General features: G+C 42.5%; 1 protein-coding gene across 2 annotated transcripts; it reads right to left on the bottom strand.

Annotated features, from left to right (window-relative positions):
* Positions 1-1,873: 1,873 nt before the first annotated feature.
* DDX19A (DEAD-box helicase 19A) lies at positions 1,874-26,305 on the bottom strand. 2 transcript variants are annotated; one of them, XM_082863229.1, is made up of 12 exons: positions 26,167-26,305; positions 23,065-23,113; positions 17,257-17,307; positions 16,105-16,240; positions 13,698-13,790; positions 11,360-11,462; positions 10,850-10,964; positions 7,479-7,656; positions 6,870-7,107; positions 4,138-4,300; positions 3,483-3,674; positions 1,874-3,013 (listed from the first exon to the last, which is right to left on the bottom strand). In XM_082863229.1, the coding sequence occupies exons 1-12, from the start codon at positions 26,221-26,223 to the stop codon at positions 2,952-2,954; spliced, it is 1,437 nt and encodes a 478-aa protein (XP_082719355.1). In that variant the 5' UTR covers positions 26,224-26,305; the 3' UTR covers positions 1,874-2,951. The 2 variants fall into 2 exon arrangements, with proteins under 2 accessions (XP_082719355.1, XP_082719356.1); XM_082863230.1 differs by lacking the exons at positions 16,105-16,240; positions 17,257-17,307; positions 23,065-23,113; positions 26,167-26,305 and adding an exon at positions 15,749-15,803.
* Between the last annotated feature and the right edge of the window lie 1,276 nt (positions 26,306-27,581).

The following is a 27,581-nucleotide window of genomic DNA, read 5'->3' as shown; positions in this document are numbered from 1 at the left end:
TTTGTTTAACATTTTTATTGGAGTATAATTGCTTTACAATGGTTAGTTTCAGCTTCACAACAAAATGAATCAGTTATATATATACATATGTTCCCATATCTCTTCCCGCTTGCGTCTCCCTCCCTCCCACCCTCCCTATCCCACCCCTCCAGGTGGTCACAAAGCACCCAGCTGATCTCCCTGTGCTATGCGGCTGCTTCCCACTAGCTGTTTTACATTTGGTAATGTATGTATGTCCATGCCACTCTCTCATTTCGTCCCAGCTTACCCTTCTCCCTCCCCGTGTCCTCAAGTCCATTCTCTACGTCTGCGTCTTTATTCCTGTCCTGCCCCTAGGTTCTTCAGAATCAATTTTTTTTTTGTTTAGATTCCATATATGTTAGCATACGGTATTTGTTTTTCTCTTTCTGACTTCACTCAGTATGACAGACTCTAGGTCCATCCACCTCACTGCAAATAACTCAATTTCGTTTCTTTTTATGGCAGAGTAATATTCCATTGTATATATGTGCCACATCTTCTTTATCCATTCATCTGTCGATGGACACTTAGGTTGCTTTCGTGTCCTGCCTATTGTAAATAGTGCTGCAGTGAACATTGTGGTACATGACTCTTTGAATTATGGTTTTCTCCGGGCATATGCCCAATAATGCGATTGCTGGGTCGTATGGTAGTTCTTTTTTTTAGTTTTTTTAAGGAACCTCCATACTGTTCTCCATAGTGGCTGTATCAGTTTACATTCCCACCAACAGTGCAAGAAGGTTCCCTTTTCTCCACACCCTCTCCAGCATTTATTGTTTTTTGGGGTTTTTTTTGGTACGCGGGCCTCTCACTGTTGTGGCCTCTCTTGTTGTGGACCACAGGCTCCGGACGCACAGGCTCAGCAGCCATAGCTCACGGGCCCAGCCGCTCCACGGCATGTGGGATCTTCCTAGACAGGGGCACGAACCCGTGTCCCCTGCATCGGCAGGCGGACTCTCAACCACTGTGTCAGCAGGGAAGCCCTAACGTTTATTGTTTATAGACTTTTTAATGATGGCCATTCTAATATTAAACTTTTGTGCAGTATTAAGAAAAAATGATTTTGTAAAGACAAACAAAAAGGAAAACGTCCACCACTCAAGACAGTCTAATTTCCCTAAAATAGAAAGGTGGCTAAAATTCAATGACGACTAACAAGCCAGTAGCAAAATGGTGAGATAGGAATGGGCAACACACCAAAACAGAAAAGTCAAATACCAATAAACTGAAAATTTGCCAAACATCACTAAATTTAAAAAAATGAAGCAGTTATGTAATCTATTTTTACTACTCAGACTGGCAGTTTCAAAAATTGATAATAGAGGGAGTTGGTAAGCACATAATAGGTATCTTTGTTATCACTGCAATAACATAAATTGGTAAAAACTTTTCGGCAGGCTATATTAACAATGTGTTAAAATGTTAAGGGTCCCCACTCTGACCCAACAACTCTACTTCCAGGTATACATCCTGAGTGAGTCTCAGCTGGGCTCAGAGAGGAGCGGGACTGGTATTTTCACCGTGGGCAGCAACACAGTGGAAGCCCCCATGTGCCTATCACTAGGAGCCATGATGTAATGCTGGGGCAGCTACACGCAGGAATGATGCTTGTTGAGAGTGAGGCACATCCCTGTCACATGTCCAAGATACACGGGTAAGTGAAAAGGCAGGTCGCACAACAGCGTGAGTAGAATGTTCACATTTTTGTAAGAGAACAGTGGGTTGATATATGCAAACAGAAGGCAATATACTGAATGTTCACCAAGCTGCTAGCAATGGAGATCCCAGAGAGGTGGTGATGAGCACTTATACTTTATATATATATATATATATACACACACACACATTTTTTAATGAGCATATATTAGTCTAATAAGCAGAAAAATACAAGTAAAAACAAATCATGATTAGTAAAGCATTTCATAATTATTTTTAAATTTCTTAACATAATGAATGATGGGTATAGCTCTAATTTATCCATCCTTATTCATACAGACAATGTATGAATTAAAGTTCATCTACGTTACGGATGAACAGCATAATCAGAGTTTTCACTTGGTCATAACTTCCTTTCCAAACTCTGCTGCTCGACTCCAGGCACAGTGTGACATCCATGGGTGAGAATCAACTCACTTGGCCAGGTGTGTGTCAGAAAACCACCCGGTGTCCCCTGGCTGCTCTGACACCAGGTACCTGAGCAGACAGAACAACTGCGGGAGGAGAAGGCAGCCCTAGATCATCCACTCTTGCCAGAGCATTCCCTCTGAAGATACACTGACTTCCGTGGTTCTCCCCAAATCTGAGGTTTACAAAGTAGCCAAGATGCTCACACAGGGAGAGAGGAGGATATACTCTGCACAGAGAACAGAGGTAAAAGGGATCAGCTGGGACATCTCTGGATTTGAGGAGAAGGAAGGTGGCTAAGGGCAAGAGACATTCGTGACAAGTCCCAGTCAGGGATGGGGGTGCTGCTCTCAGGCCTCTCTGCTGCCGCCCGCACGCTCCACCCACGCACAGGAGCTCACACGGCTGAGTTGCCCAGGCCTTTCCTGTCCTCTGCCTATACCTCTATCGTTTCTTCAGCGGCTAGAGGCTGGTTTCAACACCCCTAGCCAGAAAACAGGCAGGGGATCCTGGGGCCAGCGATTACCAATAGTGAGCACGTTATTATAAAGACGGAGGAAACCGTGGCTTTGAAAAGGGATGGGAGGAAAAGGACTAAATTTTCCAAAATGCAAATTTTTTCTTCTACCTTCCCCCATCATTTGCGCAATTTTTGTCAAGTCCAAACGTAATTTAAAATGAGGTAGGTAGTTTCTCTCTACTCGTGCCTTCATCTTTGTGTTGACTGTTGAGGCCTGTGCCGTGAAAGCACTAGTGTGCCGTGCAGGGGGAGCACCAAGGGTGGCACCAGTGACTGCAGGAGCTTCTCAGTTGGCTATTTTCTCAATCTCGTCCAAGTCATCTGTGTCCAGTCTTTCTATTTTCTTATCTGGGGGAAAGAAAAGAGAATTCAAAGAGAGACCAACATGGGGTTACAGAGACACACACTCAGGGAAGGGACACAGGTCTCTGCTGCCTAGGAAACACAGGGAGGGAGGGAGGAGGGAAGGGAGGAAACACAGGTCTCTGCTGCCTAGGAACGTGCTGTGCCTCTGGCCACAGAGATCCTTCACTGAACCCCAAAGGCTTCCAGTGACTGAGCAAGGGACATGGACAGCAACAGCCAGAGCCCCAGGCCCCTCAGCCTGGCCGGGGGGGGACTGTCATTCAAGTCCCTGAGCCCTGAGCTCTCCAGGTGTGCTCTTTGAGAACTTCCACATTGTAAGGAAGAAGGGGAATGGGACAGAGACAAAGGCCTCTCTCGGGGCCACAGGAAAACCTACCCTTCACCCTCCCCTCCTGCCCAGACTTGCCCCTGTAAGGTAAGGGCCCAGCAGGGGACACTCCCAGGGACTCACTGAAATGCTCCTGGATTCTGTTCAGGATGTTCATGCTGTGCTTGCTGTCCACCATGTTCACGGCCAGGCCCCTCTTGCCAAAGCGGCCGGTGCGCCCGATCCGGTGCAGGTAGGTCTCGTTGTCCGGGTTCCCATCCTTGTCCACGGGAAGGTCAAAGTTGATGACGACAGACACCTGTTCCACATCGATACCTGCATGAAGGAGAGTTGGACAGGAGTAAGGATGGGAGACAGAAATCACTGTCATCCACAGTCGGGCCTACACACGCCAACCTCAGGTGGAAGGAACAGTCTGGGGTGGGCCAGCTCTGGGATTCAGACAAAGGGGCAGGTAGCAGAAGCCAGAGGGAGAAAACAGAACTGTGGCAGGTGCTGACCAAATTATGAAATCAGCCATCAGGCTCCAGAGAGCCTCTGCTGGATACCAGTATCTGGAGAAGCAGCTAAAGCCTCACTGGGGGCCCCAAGAAGAGCAGGTGCCGTTCTAAGCCACCAAGTCAGGACTCCTGGCTTCTGTGAAAGTTCTCCTCTGCTGAGGGAATACAAACAGGCTCTTCTAGAAAACAGGATCTCCCGCAAACCACCGGAGTGTCCCGCAGACGAGGATCTCTCCCGCTACCCCGAGCCTGCAGACCAGGACACAATCTCTGCTCACCGCGGGCACACACGTTGGTGGTGACCAGAACCTTCTCTTTGCCCTCTCGGAAGCGCTCAATCACTGCAGCCCTCTGCTCCACCACCATTTCACCACTCAGCAGAGCCACCTGGTGGCCTTCTTTGGAGAGCTCTGCTGCCAGCCAACTAGCTGTTTTGCGGGTCTGGAAGGAAGAAAACATTTCAGAAATATAAGTACCTTAAGAGAATATTTTTGATCTGGAAGACTACTAAAACTTAGCAGTTAAGCATTATGTGTCTTAAAATTGTTAACGTGATGTGGTATAAAGAAGTAACGATGTCACCTGGGTGCTAATCTTAGAAAAATATTTAACCTTAATATAATCACAAGGAGGGGGGAAATCAGAGACATTCTAAAGACTACTTACTAGTCTGAACTCTTTTTTTTTTATTTTTTTATTTTTAAGATTTTTTGATGTGGACCATTTCCAAAGTCTTGATTGAACCCGTTACAACATTGCTTCTGTTCCATGCCCTGGCCCCTTGGACCCAAGGCATGTCGGATCCCAGCTCCCTGACCAGGGATTGAACTGGCACCCCCTACACTGGAAGGCGAAGTCTCAACCACTGGACTGCCAGGGAAGTCCCTAGCCTGGACTCTTCAAGATGTCCATGTCATGAAAGGTGGAGAAACTGTTATAGATTAAGGGAGTCTCAAGAGAGACTAAATGCAACAGACATTCTCTGATTGGCTCTTAGGTTTAACAGCAGCAGCCAAAAGCAATAAAGGCCATTTTGGTTCACATGGGGAAAGTGGCATATGATGGACTACAGAGAGGACACTCGCTGCATCACTGTGAAAGGTGTGACAATGGTCCTGTGCTCGTGCAGGAGCACGTCTCATCCTTAGGAAGCATTTAGGTGGGAAATGTCCTGATATCTACAACTGACTTTAAAATGATTCAGCAAGGGACTTCCCTGGTGGCGCAGTGGTTAAAAATCCACCTGCCAGAAACTAACACACCATTGTAAAGCAATTACACTCCAATAAAGATGTTGAAAAAATAATAATAATAAAATGAGCAAAAACCCTTACCCTAGAAAGGGACACAACAAATTTAAAATAAATACATTAGGCAAGATTTGTTTATATTGAATTTCTAATTCTTACTGTTTAAAACTGTCAGGTGCTTTATTAATTGATACTTTCACAAAATGAGAAATGCGTAATTTCTCTGATGGAAAATCATTAGTGCTATATGGTGCAAATCACCTGATAATTTAATAATATAAGGTGGCATGGCTTCTATGAAGTTACATTTCAGTAGAGGAATAACATGCTTACAAAAGGGTTTTTTTATAATAAGTATTTATATATACACATACTTTCTAAATATACTGAGTTACATTATGTCTGGAATAAAACAGTGAATCAAAAGGATCTATACTGCAGTTTTCTACCATATATGGCATTAGATATATATCCCAAAGCAAAATGACTGAAAGTATTTTATTAAATAAAAAAAAAGAATCTGCCTGCCAATGCAGGGGACATGGGTTCGAGCCCTGGTCCACGAAGATCCCACATGCTGCAGAGCAACTAAGCCCGTGTGCCACAACTACTGAGCCTGCGCTCTAGAGCTCACGTGCCACAACTACTGAGCCCACGTGCCACAACTACTGAGCCCATGCACCGAGAGCCTGTGCTCCGCAACAAGAGAAGCCACTGCAATAAGAAGCCCGTGCACCAAAATGAAGAGTACCCCCACTTGCCACAACTAGAGAAAGCCAGCGCGCAGCAACGAAGACTGAACGCAGCCCAAAAAAAAAAAAAAAAAAGATTTAGGAAAAAGTACAGATATCCCCCACACAAAAGCTTATGGATAAAGCAAATGTCGACAATAGGTGAAGGGCACGAAAGTGCTCATTTTGTATTTTTTTTCATCTTTTCTGTAGGTTTGAAAGTTTCAATTTGAGTTTGGGAAAACAATGCCACTGTAAAAAAAAATTTTTTTTAATCTACAAGTATTCCAATAATAGAGTAAGAGTTCTCTTATTCTTACATCACTTAACAGAATTTTGATGTTTTCTTCAGCAATCTTAACTATTCCTGAAAAATTATTTTGGCTATTATAAATGGGGTCTGGGCTTCCCTGGTGGCGCAGTGGTTGAGAGTCCGCCTGCCGATGCAGGGGACACAGGTTCGTCCCCCGGTCCAGGAAGATCCCACATGCCGTGGAGCAGCTGGGCCCGTGAGCCATGGCCGCTGAGCCTGCGCGTCCGGAGCCTGTGCTCCGCAATGGGAGAGGCCACAACAGTGAGAGGCCCGTGTACCGCAAAAAAATATATATATAAATAAATAAAAAATAAATGGGGTCTATCCTTCCATTTTCTGGGGTCTATCCTTCCATTTTCTAAGTGTTTGTGTTTGACACTGGAAAACTACTTATTTTCTCGTAATTTTCTAACCAACCGTCCTGTTTAGTTTCTTATTTTTCCTCCAAATATCAGTTGATTTACTTGGGTTTTCTAATGTATCACCTACAAATGATATAAAGTTCAGGAGACTCCATGCTTAGACTATATATATGCCTCAGGATACTAAGAAGAAATTGTTTCTTACATCTTCACAAACCACTTCCTTTCCAGCCACAGGGAAGGAACCTGGTCCCCCAGCACGAAGTGGAGCTGGCTGAGAGGGAGGGCGCAGGGCCACACCCTCCAGTGGAGCTCCTCCCCCGCAGGCGGCCTCCTGCTGCCGCTGCTACTCACATGGCAGAAGATCATGGCTTGAGCAATGGTGATGGCCCCGTAGATATTACACAAGGCCTGGAACTTCTCATCTCTGCTATTGCATAGGACGTAATACTGCTTGATGGTGTCCAGTGTCTCCTCCTCGCGCTTCAGTTTGATGATGTTTGGGTCTGGAACCACTTTCTGGGCAAATTTCCAGACAGAGTCTTCGAAGGTGGCAGAGAAAAGCAGCATCTGGCAGTTCCTGGGAAGCATCCTGCAAGGGAAGGCCCAGGTGTTCGACATGACCCCGACCCAGTGTTTCACTGCAAGGAACAGAAGCACAGCCTCCCCAGGCTTGGATGACCTGCGTCCCCAGGAAGGTGGCAAAGCAGGGAGGAGCACTGCAGGGAGGAGGGAGGAGCAGACGTGGGGCAGGCACGGGTGGTGGTAAAGTCCCTGAGTCTCCTTCCTCAACCCAGGCTGGGGGTATGGTCAGTGCGACATGGAAATGGCCCACCAAACAAATGCCTCTGAAAGCTGCAGAGTAAAGAACATGGCAGGGCCAAGAAGAGGAGGGTGAAGTAAAAGGAGACGATGCTGCAGATCAGGAGGCCGAGAAGTTCCTCCTGGCTCATGAGTTCCTACCTCTGGATGCGAATGCTCTGATCTTGGTGGCCCTGAGTAGCTATCATCACGTCAGCCTCATCCAGAACAAACACCTTGATCTTCTTGGGGTCAATGAACTTGAGCTTGGAGCACCAGTCCAGAACGGTCCCAGGGGTGCCAATGACAATGTGCTCACTGATCTTCTGACCTCTTTCCACTGTGGAGACAAGATGTGTTCTGTGGGTACTTCCATGGCTAAACCTGCTTTCAAAATGAAAGCCTCCTTGCCCATCCTTCCAGAGCTACAACAAGTTAATTCCAGATTTAAAACCACAGGGGTGTTACCCAAAAGTTTTGTGTTCTTCTACTATAAAATGGGCATAATGACACCATCTCACTGCACTGTGGTCAGGATTAAATCCTACACAGTCAACCCTTCATGAGTGTTAGTTTCCCTTTTTCTACTTTCTCCTGTAATTCCCCATCACCCAATTCTTTCTCTTTAGCATAACACTTATTCTTTTTATACCATCCCTTCACTCATGGTTCATTGATTTCCTTATAAATTGGTAGTTTTTAGTCCTAGCATCCTGGCCCAGTGATTTTTTGCTTTGTTAGATATTCTAATTGTGTAGACAGTTTTCCTAAGTACAAATTCTCTTTGATTGAAAAAAACACATTACTCTCAAACTATAGCTGGTGGGAGTTGAAACTGATATAACCATCTATCAAAATTACTAATGCATGTAGCCTTTGACCAGTGCTTCCACTATTACGAATCAATCCTGTATGTACATGAATATGTGTGAAATAACATATATGCAAGGATATGCATTCATTAAAACATAACTAAGCAAAATATGACGCACCGAATGGATGACACCAACAAAAGTATAAAACTGTTTAGGAACTGATGTGGAACAATCTCCAAAATACATTATTAAATGTGAAAAAGAGGTTGCAGAGCAATTTGTATACCAATAGGGGCAAAAAAGAATACATGTAATATATGTACATGCGTGTGTGAGTGTTCTATCTATCTATTTCGTCTATCTCTACTGCCGTGCCATGAGGGATGCAGGATCTTAGTTCCCCGACCAGGGATCGAACCCGTGCCCCCTGCAATGGAAGCGCTGAGTCTTAACCACTGGACTGTCAGGGAAGTCCCTACACGTTATCACATTATCACTTGCCTGTAGCCACACAGACTTATCTCTGGTAGGACATGTGAGGAACGGGTTAGTACTGGGTGCCTTTAGGCTGGCAGAACCAGGTGGTTGAAGGGTATGGGAAAAGAAAAGTTTCTACCATATATCCTTTTCAATTTTGAAACATGTGAATGTCACCTATTTTCAAAACAAAATTTAAAGTGCGAGGAGAAAGGGACTTCGGTCAGGAATTCATTAACTCCACTGGAAAAGTTTTAAATGAACTCTTCAATACCTTGTGGTTCTCACTGTCCACTGCCCATCAGTCTAAACTGAACTTTAAAAAAAAATGATACCTTAAATAGTTAATATAGTAATCCCTCACACAGTGAAGTCCCCTGTAAAACAATCTAGAGAAGATCCATGTTGTCTCAAGATTCTGGTACACTACACTTAGCTGCACCTATCAGTGTAAGACATCAAACACACACAAAAATACTAATAATTTCTGGTTAAAGTACTCTTTCTGCATGCTGAAACATGATGGTTTCCTCCAGGAAAAGCCCTTGTGTGATTATTTGTGTGGTAACTGTACTAGCTATTTTTGTTTGTTGAACGACAAACTACAGAAAATCAAACGGGTAATTCCCTGGCGGTCCACTGGTTAGGACTCCACGCTCTCACTGCCGAGGGCCCAAATTCGACCCCTGGTCGGGGAACTAAAGTCCCACAAGCCGCACAGTGCGCCCAAAAAAAAAAAAAAGAAGAAAGAAAATCAAGTAGGGAATTTGATATACACTTTCTTGAAAATGAACAGAGACCCTATCACTTAAATGAAAACAACTGACTGTTATTTGTTGTCATGATAATGTTTCAGCTTAAGGGAAAATTAGAATTTTGGAACACTTCTATGTGCTGCTGTAGGTTTGAGAGTTTCTCCATGTATAAACTCCTCTGAGTTGGTTGGTGGTGATATTAATGCATTTTAAATGCTATTTAAAATTTTGTATTATGAAATATGTCAACATTTGGAAGATCAGCATAACTCAATAAGACAGTATTTTCCAAATGACCAAGATATGATGTTAGAAAACCACAGCTGGGCAAAAGATGCATTCAAAGTGCAAGGGAGACCAAGGAATTTTAATGTAACAGTACGAAGAATTCATTAATATGATTTCAGATATCACATGGCAACTAACTTTTAAGTAGTTACCATTTGTTAATAAGTTTTGGCATGGCATCCAAAAAAACAATATCTAAAATTATAAGAAAGGCTAGATTTTCTTCATATTCTTCCAAAGTAAGTACTTGGGGTCCTCAATAATGTTTAAGAGTGTAAGAGAGCAAAAAGTTTAAGAACCGCTGCTCTAGGCGATTATAAACTGCTGGGTTGAAGGGATATCTCTCTTCCATTTTTCTAGGTAATGCCAACTGCTTCTGGAAGTCAGTGTGCCAATGTATACTCCCCACTGGAGCACGTGAGCCTTCCAGTTCTTCTCCATCTTGGTCAACACTTGGTTTGCCAGACTTCCTAATTTCTACCATCTGAGAGGCATACAGTGGTTTCACTTGATGTTTCCCTGATGACTAATGAAGCTTATCATCTTTTCACGTTTACTAGCCATCTGAATTCCTTCTTTTGTGAAGCGTCTGTTCAACTGGGCCTCTCTTGTCCATTCTCCTATTGGAATGCTTACTTTTTTCTAATTGATTTGTAGTTTTTTATAGTCTGATAACTTCTCCATTACCCATTTTCTACCTGCCCCTCCTCCCATCTTAACCCATATTTTCTACATTCTACAGAACACATGAAAAAAGAATTGGTGGAAGGATTTCTGATTTGGTAAGAGCAAGTGAACTGTACGTGCTCTTAGATTACTCTTACTAAAGCTGTGCTTTACTTTTAAAGAAAGGGAACTGACCCAACCTACCATCTTCAGTGCTCATCCCTCCCTCGTAAGCAGCTTCCGGAACTCTGGGTGCTGAATTCAAACCCTGGCTCCTAAGTGAAATACTCCACACTGGAAGAACCCCATGACTCATGCAGGGATTTTTTTTTTAACAACTAAAAATCTTATTTTAGGAGTGGAGAGAATTTTTAACAAATCAGCAAGTATTTAAGTAGATTTGCTAAAGGCAACACTGGGCTCCAAGGTCAGACTGAACTAGAAAGTTGAATCTCATCACCTCATCTTCAAAATTCATATACCCAACCACCCGCCCCAACTCACGGCCTAGGTCTTGCCCCTTTATACTCACATTTATTGCCTCGAACAGCATAAGCAAGCTTTAGTTCTGGATGAAATCTGCCCATCTGCTCAATCACTTTTCCTGTCTGAAGCGCCAGCTCATACGTTGGGGAGAGGCACAGACACTAACGGGCAGATCATAGGTCAGTTTAGGAGAGCCTTGTAGTAACAGACAACAGGCTCTAAAGCAACAAGTACACCGATGTCATTACCACTTGAACAGTGCAGGAAACCACATCCTCGTCAGCCAGGCCCACACTTCAGCTGTAGACAGAAGCCTTCAATAGGGAGCCCTGGCTTGGCAGATGCCTTCAGAAGCCACTGTTTAAGGCTGCTGCTTCCAAATCAATGCTACCCAGGTAAGGGCCTGGCGCACCACTGGGCTTTGCCTGAGCAACAGTCTGAGGCATCAGACGCATTCAGACTGTACCAGGGGCACCCTCGTTAGACAGCCCCCCCCAGATGGCACAGCCATTCCCAGGACGGGCAAGCCAGGGCCCCCAGGATTCCACCCCCTCACCTGGGGGTATCTCTCTGCTGGTTCCACTCGGCTGAGCATGGCCAGGACGAAGGCAGCTGTTTTACCAGTACCAGACTGAGACTGGGCAATCAGGTTCTGTGGGCTGGATGAAGGAAGAACAGAGATGAAAATAATATTGGTTAATAACAATCAAGTGTCGGGACTTCCCTGGTGGCGTAGTAGTTAAGAATCCGCCGGCCAATGCAGGGGACACAGGTTCGAGCCCTGGTCTGGGAAGATCCCACATGCCGCGGAGCAATTAAGCCAGTGTGCCACAACTACTGAGCCTGCGTTCTAGAGTCCATGCTCCACAACAAGAGAAGCCACGGCAATGAGAAGCCTGTGCACCACAACAAAGAGTAGCCCCCGCTCGCTGCAACTAGAGAAAGCCTGTGCACAGCAACGAAGACCCAATACAGCTAAAAATAAATAAACAAATTTATTAAAAACAAAACAAAAAACAATCAAGTGTCCAAACGTTCTTTCTGGGTGGTAGGAATAGGGATTTTCCCCCTTCATGCTTCTATTATCCAGGTTTTCTGCACTGAGTACAATGATAAACTTTTTATATGATGTTAAAAAAACTGCTTAAATATTAAGTGAAATGATTATTTTATATGGGCTCACACTAAGAAATCCTCATTCTAGACTCTAGCACAGCTAGAGTGCCCTAGTTTTATACCCCAAGGGGCCTATGGAAATTAAGACTGCAGAGTAACATCTGTGCCCAGACAAATCCCTGAGCCATAATGTGTCTTCAGGACTCAGCTCCTACTATGTGCTCCCTTTTCTCATCTTTATGGAAAATTTAAGAGAACAAGTCAGATGCTTTAGAGGGAACTTTCACGTTTCACTTCAGGTAACCCAATGTCATGAGAATAGGTGGCACTTTTTTTTTTAAATTTATTTATTTTTGGTTGCGTTGGGTCTTTGTTGCTGCGTGTGGGCTTTCTCTAGTTGCGGTGAGCAGGGGCTACTCTTTGTTGTGGTGTGTGGGCTTCTCATTGCGGTGGCGTCTCTTGTTGTGCAGCACGGGATCTAGGTGTGTGGGCTTCAGTAGTCGTGGCACGCGGACTCAGTAGTTGTGGCTCATGGGTTCTAGAGCGCAGGCTCAGTAGTTGTGGCGCACGGGCTTAGTTGCTCCACGGCATGTGGGATCTTCCCAGACCAGGGCTCGAACCCGTGTCCCCTGCATTGGCAGGCGGATTCTTAACCACTAAGCCACCAGGGAAGTCCTAGGTGGCATTTTTATCATTAAAAAAGAGGGACTTCTCTGGTGGTCCAGTAGTTAAGACTCCGAGCTTCCACTGCAGGGGGCACAGGTTTGATCCCTGGTCGGGGAACTAAAATCCCACATGCTGTGTAGTGCAGCCAAAATATAAACAAACAAATAATACAGTTGAATGAAAAAAGTTGCTACCTAAGTATGATACCATTTATGTAAGGTTTAAAAATATGCAAACTTGGAATTCCCTGGCAGTCCAGTGGTTAGGACTCGGCGCTTTCACTACCGAGGGCCGGGGCCCGGTTTCAATTCTTGGTCAGGGAACTAAGATCCCACAAGCCACGCAGCGTGGCCAAAAAAAAAACAAACAATGAAAGCAAACTACGTAGTAAAAGGATAAAAATACATGAGAGAAGGCTTCCCTGGTGGCACAGTGGTTGAGAGTCCGCCCGCCTATGCAGGGGACGTGGGTTCATGCCCCGGTCCGGGAAGATCCCACATGCTGCAGAGCGGTTAGGCCCGTGAGCCATGGCCGCTGAGCCTGCGCGTCCCGAGCCTGTGCTCCGCAACAGGAGAGGCCACGACAGTGAGAGGCCCACGTACCGCAAAAAAAAAAAAAAAAAAAAAGAAACGAGAGAATAATGACCCACATCAGTGATGCTCACTTGGGAGGGGGAGGGGGAGGGGAGGGGAGGGGGAGGGGGAGGGGAGGGGAGGGGGAGGGGAGGGGGCTGTGAATGGAGGGAGTTACATGGGGGCTACAACTGCCGACTACATTAATGGCAGCTTTATTTCTTGGCAGGATGGGGTTACGGAGATGTTCCTGGTATTGCTCCTGATATTTTTTGCAGGTCTCAAAAATTTTAAAATTATTAAAAAACAATAGCAACAACAAAACAGTTTTTAAAACTGCATAGAATAACAGCACTAACTTTTTCTATCAGTTTTTATTAAGTGGAAAAGGCAGAAACTGTATTGAATTGCATCTGACTCTCTCTGCACCTGTCTAAGCTGTTCCCCTGAAGAAGCATGTTGTGCTCAGGAACACTACAGCTCTTGGTGGAAGACGTTTAACCCAGTTCTGAAGAGGTGTGCCAGGGTCCATATACTTACGGCTCAGCAAGCATCATGGGTAACGCATTCTCTTGTATCTTGGATGGTCGATTGAACCCCATGGCATAGACTCCCTGCAGAAGCTGTGGTTTCCTAGGAGGCCAGGGAGAAAGATGGATTCCTAGTTGTTGAAATTGTTTAAAAGCCTAGAATTTTATTTTTCCCTATATCTAGCAAAGAATACTTCCTGTCAGACATATTTTCCTATGCCTTAAAAAATACTAACTAAAACAAAACAAAACCAAAATCTTTCCCTACTAAATCTTAATCTGAAACTACTATGCAATTTATAAAATCTGGGCTAGTTTCCTTTCTTGGAGAAATTCATCTTTCAGGAGACCCACAAATTTGGTTGGCCTTGGATGACAAACATTCCCAGGATACTGGAAGAATGGTACTTATTAATTCATAGTATAAAATAAATTATAAAAGACATATCTAAAAATAAACACTGCTTACTATGCTGCTAAGATACAGAAGTCCCTTTAGGGAATGACATTTCAGTTTTCATTTCTCAGTGCAGATGCTCCACTGAACCACAGTCATTTTGTGTTCCATGGGCCTTCCAAAGCCAGCTGTGCAAGAACTCGGGACAATTGAGAGGTAAGAAAATTGATTCAGCCAGTTTCTAGTAAATAGGTAAAGGGAGTTCAGTTATCTTACTGAACTTTACGAGTGATTAGATTTACTTATTATGTCTAGTCAAAATCAAAACTAGAAAAGCACCAACTTCTTACATAAGTAGCCACACAACAAATATCAAATAAAGCTGCTTTTGTAGTACATTTATAATAAGCTCTCTGCTACCTCTAAATTGACAGGGTGTTTAACAAAAATCCCACCACACTGTTTTTAAAGTAAAGTCAAACCAAGTCAAGAGTGTTCTCTAAGCCTTCCTTAGAATTTAACAGGCTCTCTAAAAGGCAATTCTTCTGGCATATGGTGGTTCTCAGACACAAAGAACTTTGAACAGTAACATCCATTTGGAAGAAAAGGTTGTGAAGCTTAGCAGATTCTGATTTGGTTGCCAAGGAAACAAAGTCTCAGACTACTGAAAGAGGACTCAAGTGATCCAAGAACTTTCAGTGGCTAATTATTTTTCTTTTATTTTGCAGATCTTTTCAGTAAAAAATAGACCAAGCATATTAGGTGACCTAGGTTTTATTCTTTGTTTCCTTTGGCTACTAACAATTAAATCAGAAAGAACTTGCCTTTTCAAAGAGGACAGTTCATCACTGGTTGACCTGAGAACTCCAGTCCTTTAAATGAAAGGAACTTAAAAAGACCACTGATACTTGGAAAAGCAAGCTGTCAGAGCACATATAGCTGCTCGGACAGAATTTATGAATGGAAGCAGAGATGACAGATTTGCTGAAAAAAGCCTTTGACAGAGAAAATACACATAGAAAAGTATAATGTCCTGAAAATATTAAAAAAAAAAAGGCCACACTTTAAAAACCTTGCTCTTAGCTATTGCTGCATTAACAACTTGATTTGGTTCTAGTTAGCTCTCTTATTTTAAGTGTCTCTTACTCTCAAGTGGTGGCAATAGTTGGCAGAAATGTGGCCCCTATTTGCCTACAGTGGGCATGATAGATTTTGCTGAACAAAGGCAAAGAATCCATTCATTCCACCACTTTCTTATTCACTAGCTATTTTCTGTCTATGATTTGAGTCCTGGCAGGCAGCAAGAAGGGTAGCTATGTCTTGTGTTACTCATAACACCCAGCACAGTGTCATGTACATAAACCAACAACCCTAAATACCTCTTTACTAACTTACTGAAGGAAACGAAAAACTTGGCATAACATTACATAATTCTCTGCCTTTAAAACAAGGACATGTTAGAAGTCATTCTCACCACAGTGCATAAATGTGCACACGTAAGGCTTAATTCTGGGTTCTGGATTTTTTAAAAAATTCTGCAACAATGAAGGCTGATTTCCACTGCAGTTACTGGGAATCCTGCACAGGCTTCTTGGACAGATTTTAAAAAAGCAGATAAACTCTTCTTAACACTGTAAACCCTATAGTCTAACAAAAGGGCTTACCTAATAAGAAATGTTCCTGACATCCAGAAATCACCTGTCAGCCAATATTTTATTGAAAGTTCTAAGAGCATAAAAGAAAAAAGACTTTCAGCTATGATGAATAAATTTGTGGCATTTAAAAATCCCTAAGGAGAAGAACTGGGTAGCCAAGAGACAAGGGTGGAGGGAGACCATCACTTTTTCATACTTTTAAACTTTTGAATCATGTGAATTATTAACTAGTCAAAGAAAGTAAATATACTAAGATTTTTTAAAAATAAAAGTAGAAAGTAAAATTCCCACAAGATCTCTGATATGCTAAGTCTTATAAAGGAGGGACTAGCAAGGAACAGTTGTTCAAAGGAACGGATACTCACAGCCGAAGCTCCTCGAAGGACTTCACTGAGTAGAGAGGGGAGTTTGGATCCCGCTGCAGGACTTCCACTTGGTTGGTGTTATCAACAAGGTTGCTTCTGATCAGCTTGTTGAGTAAGGACTGGGCGGCTCTGTCCTCTGTAGGAAACAACCAGTAGATCTTCCTCATACTCACTGGGCAAACCCCACCCTTGTGAAACCTCTCTCCCCATGTCTGCACCCACACCTGAATGGCCCAGCAAGGTGGGAGAAAAACATAATCACACCAAAAGGTCTCACTTTAAACTCCTGACTGCTAGACTCAAGTGGTCTGAGCTGCCCAGCAAGACTTTATGTTTCCATACGCCACTTATTCACTCTTCTTCTCTCTTCAACTTCTAACCTCTCCACATTCTCACTCATCTAATGACCCTGCTACTCCCTTCCCTGAGAAGTGAACGTAATCAGAAGCACCTCCAAGTGCTGCCGTGACAACCCACACACCTACTTGCGTTTGTGAGCGTCCTTTCCACCTTCCCTGCTGTAACTGTGGATGGACCGCCATCCTCCTGAGGCTAGCCCCTCTACTTATACAATGGGTCCCATTCCGTCTTTCAGACAAGGATATTTCTCCCAGCAGTGACCTTCTCTCTTGCATGATCAGTTTCTCCCTCAATGGATCATTCCCACCAGCATGTACACACGTTGTAACACCTCTCATCATAAATGTGCTTCCTCCTTTATCCCACATCACCATCCAGTTACAGTCCCAGTTCTCTGCTCCCTTTTATGGAACATTCCCTGACAGGGCTGTCTATACTCATGTCTTCACTTTCTCTTCACTGAAGAGGTTTTTTTAAACTAACCTCCCCATCTGACCTCAACAGCCCTTGTCAAGCTCACCAATGACTCTACACTCTAAATCAACTGAACAATTTTTAGTTCTCTTAACCAACTTATTACCTATATATGACTCCCTACTTTTGAAACACTTCCTTCTTTTGGTTTCCGGGATACCACTCTCTTTTGGTTCTCCGTCTATCTCACTGTTTTCAATTTCCTTGGCTGATTCCCCTCATCTCCTTGATCTTATAACTCAGAATGCCTCTGGCTCCAGAGAAGCACGTCCTAGGTGATACTATGTCTCTTGCTACAGGGTTTCAAAGATTAGTTACCTTTCTCTTCTTCATCTGTTTTCTCTGGAGTGGCATTAGTTTTGATAACACCTACACAAGAAAAGAGTTATCATAATCAGAAAGGCAAGTATCAAATCCACTCAAAAGGGAACCTCCCTGGTGGTGCAGTGGTTAAAAATCTGCCTGCCAATGCAGGGGACACGGGTTCAAGCCCTGGTCCAGGAAGATCGCACATGTGGCAAAGCAATTAAAGCGGTGCGCCACAACTACTGAGCCTGTGCTCTACAGCCTACAAGCCACAACTATTGAAGCCCGCGTGCCTAGAGCCTGTGCTGCACAACAAGATGAGCCACCACAATGAGAAGCACGCACAATGCAACGAAGAGTAGCCCCCACTCGCCGCAACTAGAGAAAGGCCGTGCACAGCAACCAAGACCCAACACAGCCAAAAAATATATAAATAAATAAATTTATTAAAAAAAATCCACTCAAAAGGTGGGACAATATAAATATCAAACCTTATTTAAGTGATCAAAATTTAAATAGTTGGCATTTCTATACGTTTAATGGATTTTTATTCCTAGGAAGTTTAGTGCATAAGAAATGTTCAAATTTCTAGAAATGCTGGCTGACTTCAGAGTGATCAGATATGTCACCTCTGACTTATTTAAAATATAGCATTATTATAACTATATTTAAAATATAGCATTATGTTAGCAGACACAATTAGACATGAGAAAGAAAATAAAGGTATTAAAAATTAAAAGGAAGAGGTAAAACGATCATTTTTTTTAGAATACAAAAGATTGTAGGGGCTTCCCTAGTGGCGCAGTGGTTGAGAGTCCGCCTGCCTATGCAGGGGACACAGGTTCGTGCCCCAGTCCGGGAAGATCCCACATGCCGCGGAGCGGCTGGGCCCGTGAGCCACGGCCGCTAAGCCTGCGCGTCCGGAGCCTGTGGTCCGCAACGGGAGAGGCCACAACAGTGAGAGGCCCGCGTACCGCAAAAAAGAAAAAAAAAAAAGATTGTAAACTTGCAGGACTAAGAATATCAACTTGGGCTTCCCTGGTGGCGCAGTGGTTAAGAGTCCGCCTGCCGATGCAGGAGACACGGGTTCGTGCCCCAGTCCGGGAAGATCCCACATGCCGCGGAGCGGCTGGGCCCGTGAGCCATGGCCGCTGAGCCTGCGCATCCGGAGCCTGTGCTCCGCAATGGGAGAGGCCACAATAGTGAGAGGCCCGCGTACCGCAAAAAAAAAAAAAAAAAAAAAGAGTATCAACTTAAAAATGACTACAAAATAAGATATCTCAGTAAAAGATAAAAGAGCTAGGTACAAAATAAATAAATAGAAATCAGTAGCTTTTATAAATAGAGATATTATTGAAAAAATCCTCTTTATAATAGCAACTAAAAAGATAAAATATTGCACCTAGAAATAAAATTAACAAAAAATATGTGAGACTTATATGAAGAAAACTTTAAAACACTCATAAACTAATGCAAAGAGATAAAGCTAAAAAGCTCATAAATAAATTAAAATGGAACTCTAAGATATTCAATTAACCCAAAAGAAAGCAGGAAAAGAGCCAGAGAAACAAAATATAAAGCGACAAACAAACAGTAAAATTGCTAACCTAAACCCATCCACATCAATAATTACATTAAATGCAAACAGATAAAATACTCCAGTTAAAAGACAGAGATTATTAGAATGGCTAAAAAAGCAAGATCCAACTGTCAGCTGTCTACAAGAGGCACACTTTATTTTTATTTATTTATTTATTTTTTTGCGGTACGCGGGCCTCTCACTGTTGTGGCCTCTCCTGTTGCGGAGCACAGGCTCCGGACATGCAGGCTCAGCGGCCATGGCTCACGGGCCTAGCCACTCCACAGCATGTGGGATCTTCCCGGACCGGGGCACGAACCCGTGTCCCCTGCATCGGCAGGCAGACTCTCAACCACTGCGCCACCAGGGAAGCCCCACACTTTATTTTTTTAAAATTGAGGTATAGTTAATTTACCATATTGTATTAGTTTCAGGTGTACAACATAGTGATTCAAAATTTTTATAGATTATACTCCTACAAGAGACACACTTTAAATATAAAGACACAAATAAGTTGAAAGTCAGTGGATGGAAAGAGATACATCACGCAACCAGTAAGCATACGAAGGCTGGAGTGGCTCAGGTAATGCAGATTTTTAGACCAAAATCACCACCAGAGATAAAGGAGGATATTTCTAATAAGAGGTCCATTCATCAGGAAGACATAAATGTGAATGTACCTGGCAACAGATCTGCAAAACACAGGAGGCCAAAACTGACAAAATTAAAGGGAGAAATAAGACTATTCCACAACTGTCGTTGGAAATTTTAACACTCCTCTTTCAACAACTGGAAGAACTAGACCAAAAAGCAAACAACAAAAAACAGTTAAGACATAGAAGATCTGAGTTAACACTATCAACAACGGTGGCCTAATTGACATTTAGAGGACACTATACCCAATAACTGCAGAATCATATTTAATGGTTTCTGATCAAAATGGAGTTAAATTAGAAATTAATAAGATATCTAGAAACCCCCCCAAATATCTGGAAATCAAACAACACACTTCTAAATTATCCATGGGCCAATGAAGAAATCAAAAGGGAAACTGAAACTATTTGAAGTATATGATAAAAAAAAAGAGGAAAGTAAACCCAAAGTAAGTAGAAGGAAAAAAATACAGAGTAGAAATCGATGAAATAAAAGACAAATATTCAGGAAATTAACATTGCCAAAGCCTAGCTCTTTGAAAAGATAAAAAAAACTGATAAGTCTCTAGGCAGACTCATCAAAAAAGAACAAACACATACCGCCAGTAATAGAAATGAAAGAGGGGACATCACATATGCTACAGTCATTAAAACATTCCTAAAGGACACAAAAAGGGATGTGAAAAAAATGGAAAGACTTAATCATAGGTTTTATAAAAAGACTCAATAGCATATAGATGTTAAGTTATAAATGTAACATGGTCCTAGGGGAAATACTAAAAGATTCTTTGTCTTCTTAGAACTAGTCAAGTTGACTATAACAGAATACGTATGGAAAATAAGAATAGCCAGGAACACTCTAAAAAAAGATCAATGGGGACTTCCCTGGCGGTCCAGTGGTTAAGACTCTGCACTTCCACTGCAGGGGGCATGGGTTTGATCCCTGGTCGGTGACCTAAAATCCCACATGCTGTGTGGCACAACCAAAAAAAAAAAAAAAAAAATCAGTTAATGGGGACCAGCAGTCACAGACATTAAAGCATGTCATAATGCTCCAGCAATCAGGAATATGATCCTGGTACATGAATATGCAAAATAAGCTTGACAGGATAGATGAGAAAATGCAGAATTTGGTATATAATACAGGTGGATCTCAAACTAGAGAGGAAGAATGGACTATTACAAAAGCGGCACTGAAACAAATCTGTAGCCATCTTGACATTAAAAAGGTGAAACACACTAGAGAAAACACTTTGGATCCATACCTCACAATCCACACCAGGAAAAATTCCAAAAGGATTAAAGACTGGGCTATGAAAACTGACTCAAATTCCAGAAATAATAATGTGAAAGACTGATACGTTTGACTATATAAAAATGTTTGCAGAGGGACTTCCCTGGTGGTCCAGTGGTTAAGATTCCATGCTCCCAATGCAGGGGGCCCAGGTTCCATCCCTGGTCAGGGAACTAGATCCCGAATGCAGCAACTAAAGATCCCACGTGCTGCAACGAAGATCCTGCGTGCCGAAACTAAGACCCGGCGCAGCCAAATAAATAATTTTAAAAAAAAAAAGCTTGCAGAGCAAAAATACACAAGAAAAAAGTCAAGAGACAAAACTGGCTGAAGTATTAGCAACTTCTATCACAATCTTAAAATATGAAGTTCTTCATATTTAGAAAAAAGACAAAAAGCTCAGTAGAAAAGGAAACAAATTCCTTTATACTTAAGAAAATATTCAGCCTTATTAATGAAATAGAAAATGTATTACACTGATCCACCATGTTTTACCTATCAGATTAGCAAAATTTCAAGTTTTTGACTAAAAATTCTGTGGTGGGGCTATAGCGAAAAACTTTCATGCTTTACTGATAGAAATATAAATTGGTATAATACTTATGGAAGGTACCTTGAAAAATACTGATAAAAAGTGCAAGTGCATATGCTTTTGACCATGGATATCCATTTTGGGGGAATTTATCCTACAAACGTATTTGCATACATGTAAAAAGAATCAAGTTCATGGTTATTCCATGAAACATTTTATAACACCAAAAGAATGTGGCCAACCCAAATATCTATCAAAAGATGATTGGTTAATTAAATTATGGTCTATCAACACAATGTAATACTATGCAGTTACAAAACTGAGTGAGGAAACTCCATTTACTGGTGAGGAAAGCTTGCCAAGGTATATTGTTTAATGAAAAAAAGTAAGTACACTGTGTATACTCTGCCATCTTTTGGTGAGAGAGAGAGAGAGGGAGAGAGGGAGAAAAATCTGTATTTGTTTTGCGTAAAGAAACATTGGAAGTGCAACTGAGATTATCATACTAAGTGAAGTAAGTCAGAAAGAGAAAGACAAATACCATATGAGATCACTTATATGTGGAATCTAAAATATGACACAAATGAACCTATCTATGAAACAGAAACAGAGTCACAGACATAGAGAACAGACTGGTGGTTGCCAAGGGGGAGGGGGTTGGGGGAAGGATGGAGGGGGAGGTTGAGGTTAGCAGATGTAAGCTATTATACATAGAATGGATAAACAACAAGGTCCTACTGTATAGCACAGAGAACTATATTCAATATCCTATGATAAACCATAATGGAAAAGAATATATAAAAAAAGAATATGTATGTATAACTGAGTCACTTTGCTGTCCAGCAGAAATGAACACAACATTGTAAATCAACTATACTTCAATTAAAAAAAAAGAAACTTTGGAAGAATATTAAAAATCCAATAACAGTGGTTACTTATGGCATAGGGTGGTATATGGGTTGAACTGTGTCCCCCCCAAAATTCACATGATCAAGTCCTAACCCCCCAGTATCTCAGAATGTGATCTCCTTTTGAGATAGGTTCACTGCAGATGTAATTAGTTAAGATGAGGTTGTTAGGATGGGCCCTAATCCAGTATGACCAATGTTCTTATTAAAAAGGGAAATTCTGGATGTAGACATGCACAATACCATGAAGGCAGGGACTGGGGTGATGATGGCAGAAATGCCTATAAGCCAAGGAATGCCAAAGATAGCCAGCAAACCATCAGAAGCTAGGAAGAGACATGGAATAGATTCTTGCTCACAGCCTTCAGGAGGAACTAAACCAGCTGACACCTTGATCTCACATTTCTGGCCCCCAGATCTGAGACAATAAATTTCTGTTGTTAAACCACCTAGTTTGTGATACTTTGTTGTGGGAGCCCTAGCAAAGTAATATAGGTGGGGAGTGGGATCTGGGTAAATGGTGGTCCAGGATGGGAAGGAGGCCTTTCACTTACTTATACTTTCTGAATTTTGAACCCAGATTAACCTTCCAAAAAATTAAATTAAAAAAATTTAAGGAAACATTATCAAGTGAACAGTGACTCTATAATCCAATAGTGATTCTTGATTTTAAGGAGTCAGAAGCTAAAATGTGGAAAACTAATCTACCTCCATCATTAATGAAACCAAATTTACTGGTTCTCAAATCCAGTGCTGACATTTGCCAAACGTGCTAAATGAAAGCTCCTTTCCACATCGCACCTATGAGTGCAAAGCAGAAGTGCACATGTAGCTTGTAGTTACTAGTGACTCACCATTGGTATCTGGTTTGACTTTCTCTTCCTTGATCTGCAAATTACTCATCTGAATGGGAATAAAAGGAAACATTTAAGAGTAGAGACACCTGATAACCAAATACCATGAATTACACAATTGACCGTTAAACACAGGTTTGAACTTCAAGGGTTCACTTATTCAAGGATAAATGCTACAGTACTACTCAACCCATGGTTGGTTGAATCCAGAGATGTGGAACCACATATACGGATGGACAATGTTAGTTATTTGGGGATTTTCAACTGCAGGGAGGGTTGGGTGCTCATAACCCCCAAGTTGTTCAATGGTTAACTACATTTATTAAGCTCATGTACACAAGTCTAAATGGTAAAACAAAAAAGGGGGGAGGGTCTTACCCAACTGTTAGAAAGCAATGTTTATTTACTTATTTTTAATTTTTATTTTATTTTTTTGGCCGCGCTGCACAGCATGTGGGATCTTAGTTCCCCAACCAGGGATCAAACCTGTGCCCCCTGCAGTTGAAGTGCGGAGTCCCAACCACTGGACCGCCAGGGAATTCCCAGGAAGCAACATTTTAAAACATTTACTTATATCAGCCACCCAATAAGCAGAGTGGTTGAAACCAGATACCAAGTATCTTTAGGTCTATATTTGTGTTATTCATAAGAACACAGCTAGATTAGGGTTGTAGGTTAAAAAAGATTTGAAACCAATTCTCAGTAACTGTCTTTTAGGGAATATCTGATGCTAAATACTAGATTTAAATTCTAGAGTACAGAATCATATCCTTTATAATACTTTTTGATTTATTTGTGGCTGTCAATTTTATACTTCTGACCTGATTCCTCCTGAACTCCAGTGCCGCATTTCCAAATGCTTGATGGGCACTGTATAGAAAAGAGTTAACACAGCAGGTCTAACTGCTATCCTTAGGAAAGCCAGCTTGCAAAGTTGGCCCCTGGCTGACACCTGGAAACTTGGATTTGGAGAGAGTTCCCACCATTCCCAGAACCGCTGAGGGGTTCACTATCTTTCTAAAAACATGTGGTTTATGATAACACCTGGTTTCCTTGCAGGGGTCTGGAATTTTGGTACCTGCTAGGCAAAGAATGACGATGTGATAGACCCCTAATAAAAACCCTGAGCACTGAGTCTCCAACGAGCTTCTCTGACAACACTTCATATGTGTTGTTACAATCTGTGGCTAGAGGAATTAAGCAGGAATTAAGTGGAGCTTGTGACTCCTCTGGGAGAAGGTTCTTAGAAGCTTGTGCCTGGTTTCCTCTGGACTTTGCAACTTGGGCCTTTTCCTTTTGCTAATTTTGCTTTCCATTGTAATAACTCACAGCTGTGAGTACAATCATATGCTGAGTCCTGTGAGTTCTCCCAGGAAATCATTGAACCTGGACACCTCTTGGTGATTCCCAACACAGGTACTTACCAAGTTGTCCTCCTTACCTCAAACTCAGAACAGCCAAACATGAACTCATCACCCTACATATCAAATCTGCTGTTCCTCCCACTCCCCTAATCCTGTTATTAGCACTATATTAATATCACCTTGTGGGATCCAGGTTGAAAACAGTAATCTTTGTCTTTATCTCCCTTCTCTTTTTTGTAAATCTTCACACCTCCACAATTATCTCTTGAATCCATCCCCTCATCTTTACTTTCATCATTCAACATAGGCCCCCTATCTCTGGGCTATGAGAGTAACTTCCACATTGATCTCCTTTCCTTTAGACATCACTCCTAATATATTCTGTTCTCTGCAGTCCAATAAATCTTGCTAGCTCTCAGATCGAATCTTGTCAGTATCCTTCTTAAAAACCCCCAAACAAGCCAAATAAAGCCTTTCATTTTCAAATTCTTTGTTAAGGGCCAAAGTACACTCCTACGATATTTTCAGTACTGCTCCTACTACAACCCGATAACCTTAAGCTGCAGCAAAAATGAGTTCTGATTCCTGTTCTCTAGGCAAGTCCAGCACTTCTGTGCATTCTATTCTAAAATGCCGTTCACCTTCATCTCTATCTTAAATGATTATTTTCTAATATCCAGCACAAATATAAACTTCTTCACGAGGAATTTCCCTGACTTTCCTACTCATAAACATCCTCTCCCCATTCAAAGTTCATTTCTCACATTATTCTTACCATTTTCACAGCACCTCCCACATTCTAGGCTTCCTAACTAGATTGTAAAGCTTCTTCCTAAACTTCCCTGGATTTAGCCCATTTCAACAATCTGCTGAGAAACTGACAATCCTCCCAAGGCAATAAAGGGTGACCGGAGAAGAAATGTAATTTAGGCATTAAAAGGTTACATAAGACGTCAGACTACATGGGACTTCCCTCGCGGTCCAGTGGTTAAGACTCCACGCTTCCACTGCAGGGGGCACAGGTTCGATCCCTGGTAGGGGAACTAAGATTCCTCATGCCGCACTGAAGGGGGGGTGGGGGGAAAGACTTCTGACTACAAAAAAACCCTATATTCTTAAAATCAATGGTCCATTACCACCAAACAAAGGTAACTTAGAGATAAGAACGGGGAGTCACAGTTTACACTATAGTTAACTTCCCACTGAATGGACCTTCATTAATCAAAGAACCAGTATATGAAATTAAATGTCTCTTTAAACACATATGAAACAATTTGTAGTGCCTCCCTCCGTTTGCAGTAGATTGAAACACTAAATATAAACCTGAATCTGTTATTCTGCTAATTGCTACAAACCGCCAACCATGTTAAGCACGCATCTAAAAGTGGTAAAATAAGAGTAGCAGACAATCACTCAGAAACCAGATGAAAAAGAGAATCAGCATCGCGCCTTTTCTTACAATGCCCACTGAGGAGGTGCAGTGCAGAAAAGAGAGCATACATAGCAGGGACAGATTTGCCACAGGATAAAAGTCTTTAACTGGCCCAGATCAAAGGAAAAGGCTCCATACTGGTCTCTTCTGCCTTAGCCGCAAATCAAGGCTAAGAGATTCCTCCCAGCAAACCTTTAGGGGTGTGTGGGCCACGGCCTGCCCAACCCAGGGAGCTCCCTGGACTCCAAGCAGGGTCGGCTTGGGCCCTACAGTACGCTCGCCCCGCCTGGAGCTGAAGCCACTGACCGACTTGACAGCCGCTTCCTGCTTGTCCACTGCCAGGGCCCACGAATCGGTGGCCATGGTCCCGGAGGAGGAAGGCCGACTGGCGAAGAACACAACCGCACGAACAGCAGCACCAGCCCTAAACTCTGCAGGCGCAGGAACCACACTCACTCGGACCGGAAGCGGCGATGCGTGAAGGTGACGTCAGTTTCCGTCCGGAGCGAGACGTCACCGTCCGCGCGGCGCCACGCAGGGCCTAACATCGGGCTTCGCTTCCACTCGTCGTGCCCCGCTTCCTCTCGTCGTGCCCCGCTTCCTCTCGTCGTGCCCATACCCGCTTCTTCTGCGGACTTCCCCGGGAGCCACCTCATCGTGCCTGGAAATCCGTAAGTTCTATGGGGTGAAACTCGTAGACCTCACTTCTTTGCCTTACGTCACTCTGAAGTAACCTAAATTTTATTTTTACGTCTGCCACGTCTCATAATATATGTGTTAAGTCTCTGAGCTGTAAAGCCTTGCGCAAAGTCCTAGGAGAAAACTATATGATGCCAGTTTCTGCTGTTAACGAACGAGATAACGTGTAAGACAGCAAAAAAGAAAGCGAAACCAAACGCCCTAAACCCCCATAATTCCACCACAAAAAACAAAAACAAAAAAGCCCCCAGCGTTTTCTTTACCTTCTGGGTCCTTCTAATTTCTGTACATATGCATCGTAGCACAGGTGTTTTACATAGTCCTAAACAAAGTACACATACAATTTTAAATTTGACTTTTTATACGGCTAAGTATTTTTTAAAGTCATTTGTCGATTTAATGTCATTGTAGTCCGTCAGTCTCATATCACGTAAATTACCTAAGTCCCCTTTCTCCCCGCCCGTTAGGGATATAGGTTTTTTCCATGTTTTATTATTAATTGATAACACTTAAGTGAGCATTCCCACCCTGTCAAAAATCATCTTACTTGTTTGCTTCCAGTTTACTTTTTGTCTCTCCCCACTAAAATATTAACTCTTCAAACAAGAGCAAAGATCTTATCTGTCTTAATCACAGTTGATTGAAGAACCTAGAAAAGTGCATGACACATGGTAGACACTCAATAAATATTTTTTAATGCATGGCTGAATAGACTAATGAAGATTTTAGTTCAAAATGTGTTACTCTAGGACACATTTCTAATCATTGCAACATTTATGTCAAAATGTATGAATGAGGGACTTCCCTGCTGGTCCAGTGGCTAAGACTCCGAGCTCCTAATGCAGGGGGCCAGGGTTTGATCCCTGGTCGGGGAACTAGATCCCACACGCATGCCGCAAAAAAAAAAAAAAAAAAAAAGATCCCACATGCCGCAACAAAGATCCCACGTGCCACAACTAAAACCTGGCGCAGCTAAAATAAATAAGTAAATAAATATTTTTTAAAAAAGGATAAATTGTCAG

This window comes from Leucopleurus acutus (assembly GCF_964270905.1).
Source record: "Leucopleurus acutus genome assembly, chromosome: 20".
NCBI lineage: Eukaryota > Metazoa > Chordata > Mammalia > Artiodactyla > Delphinidae > Leucopleurus > Leucopleurus acutus.
The sequence above is the reverse complement of the archived record's forward strand: the minus strand, read 5'-3'. Positions and strand labels throughout refer to the sequence as shown.

Coding starts and splice junctions, on each gene's coding strand:
- DDX19A (XM_082863229.1), bottom strand. CDS start 26,223: ATGGCCACCGATTCGTGGGCCCTGGCAGTGGACAAGCAGGAAGCGGCT. Junction 10,965..11,359: donor CAGCAGAGAGATACCCCCAG/GTGAGGGGGTGG, acceptor TCTGCCCGTTAG/TGTCTGTGCCTCTCCCCAAC. Junction 3,014..3,482: donor CAGAATCCAGGAGCATTTCA/GTGAGTCCCTGG, acceptor TCTTTCCCCCAG/ATAAGAAAATAGAAAGACTG.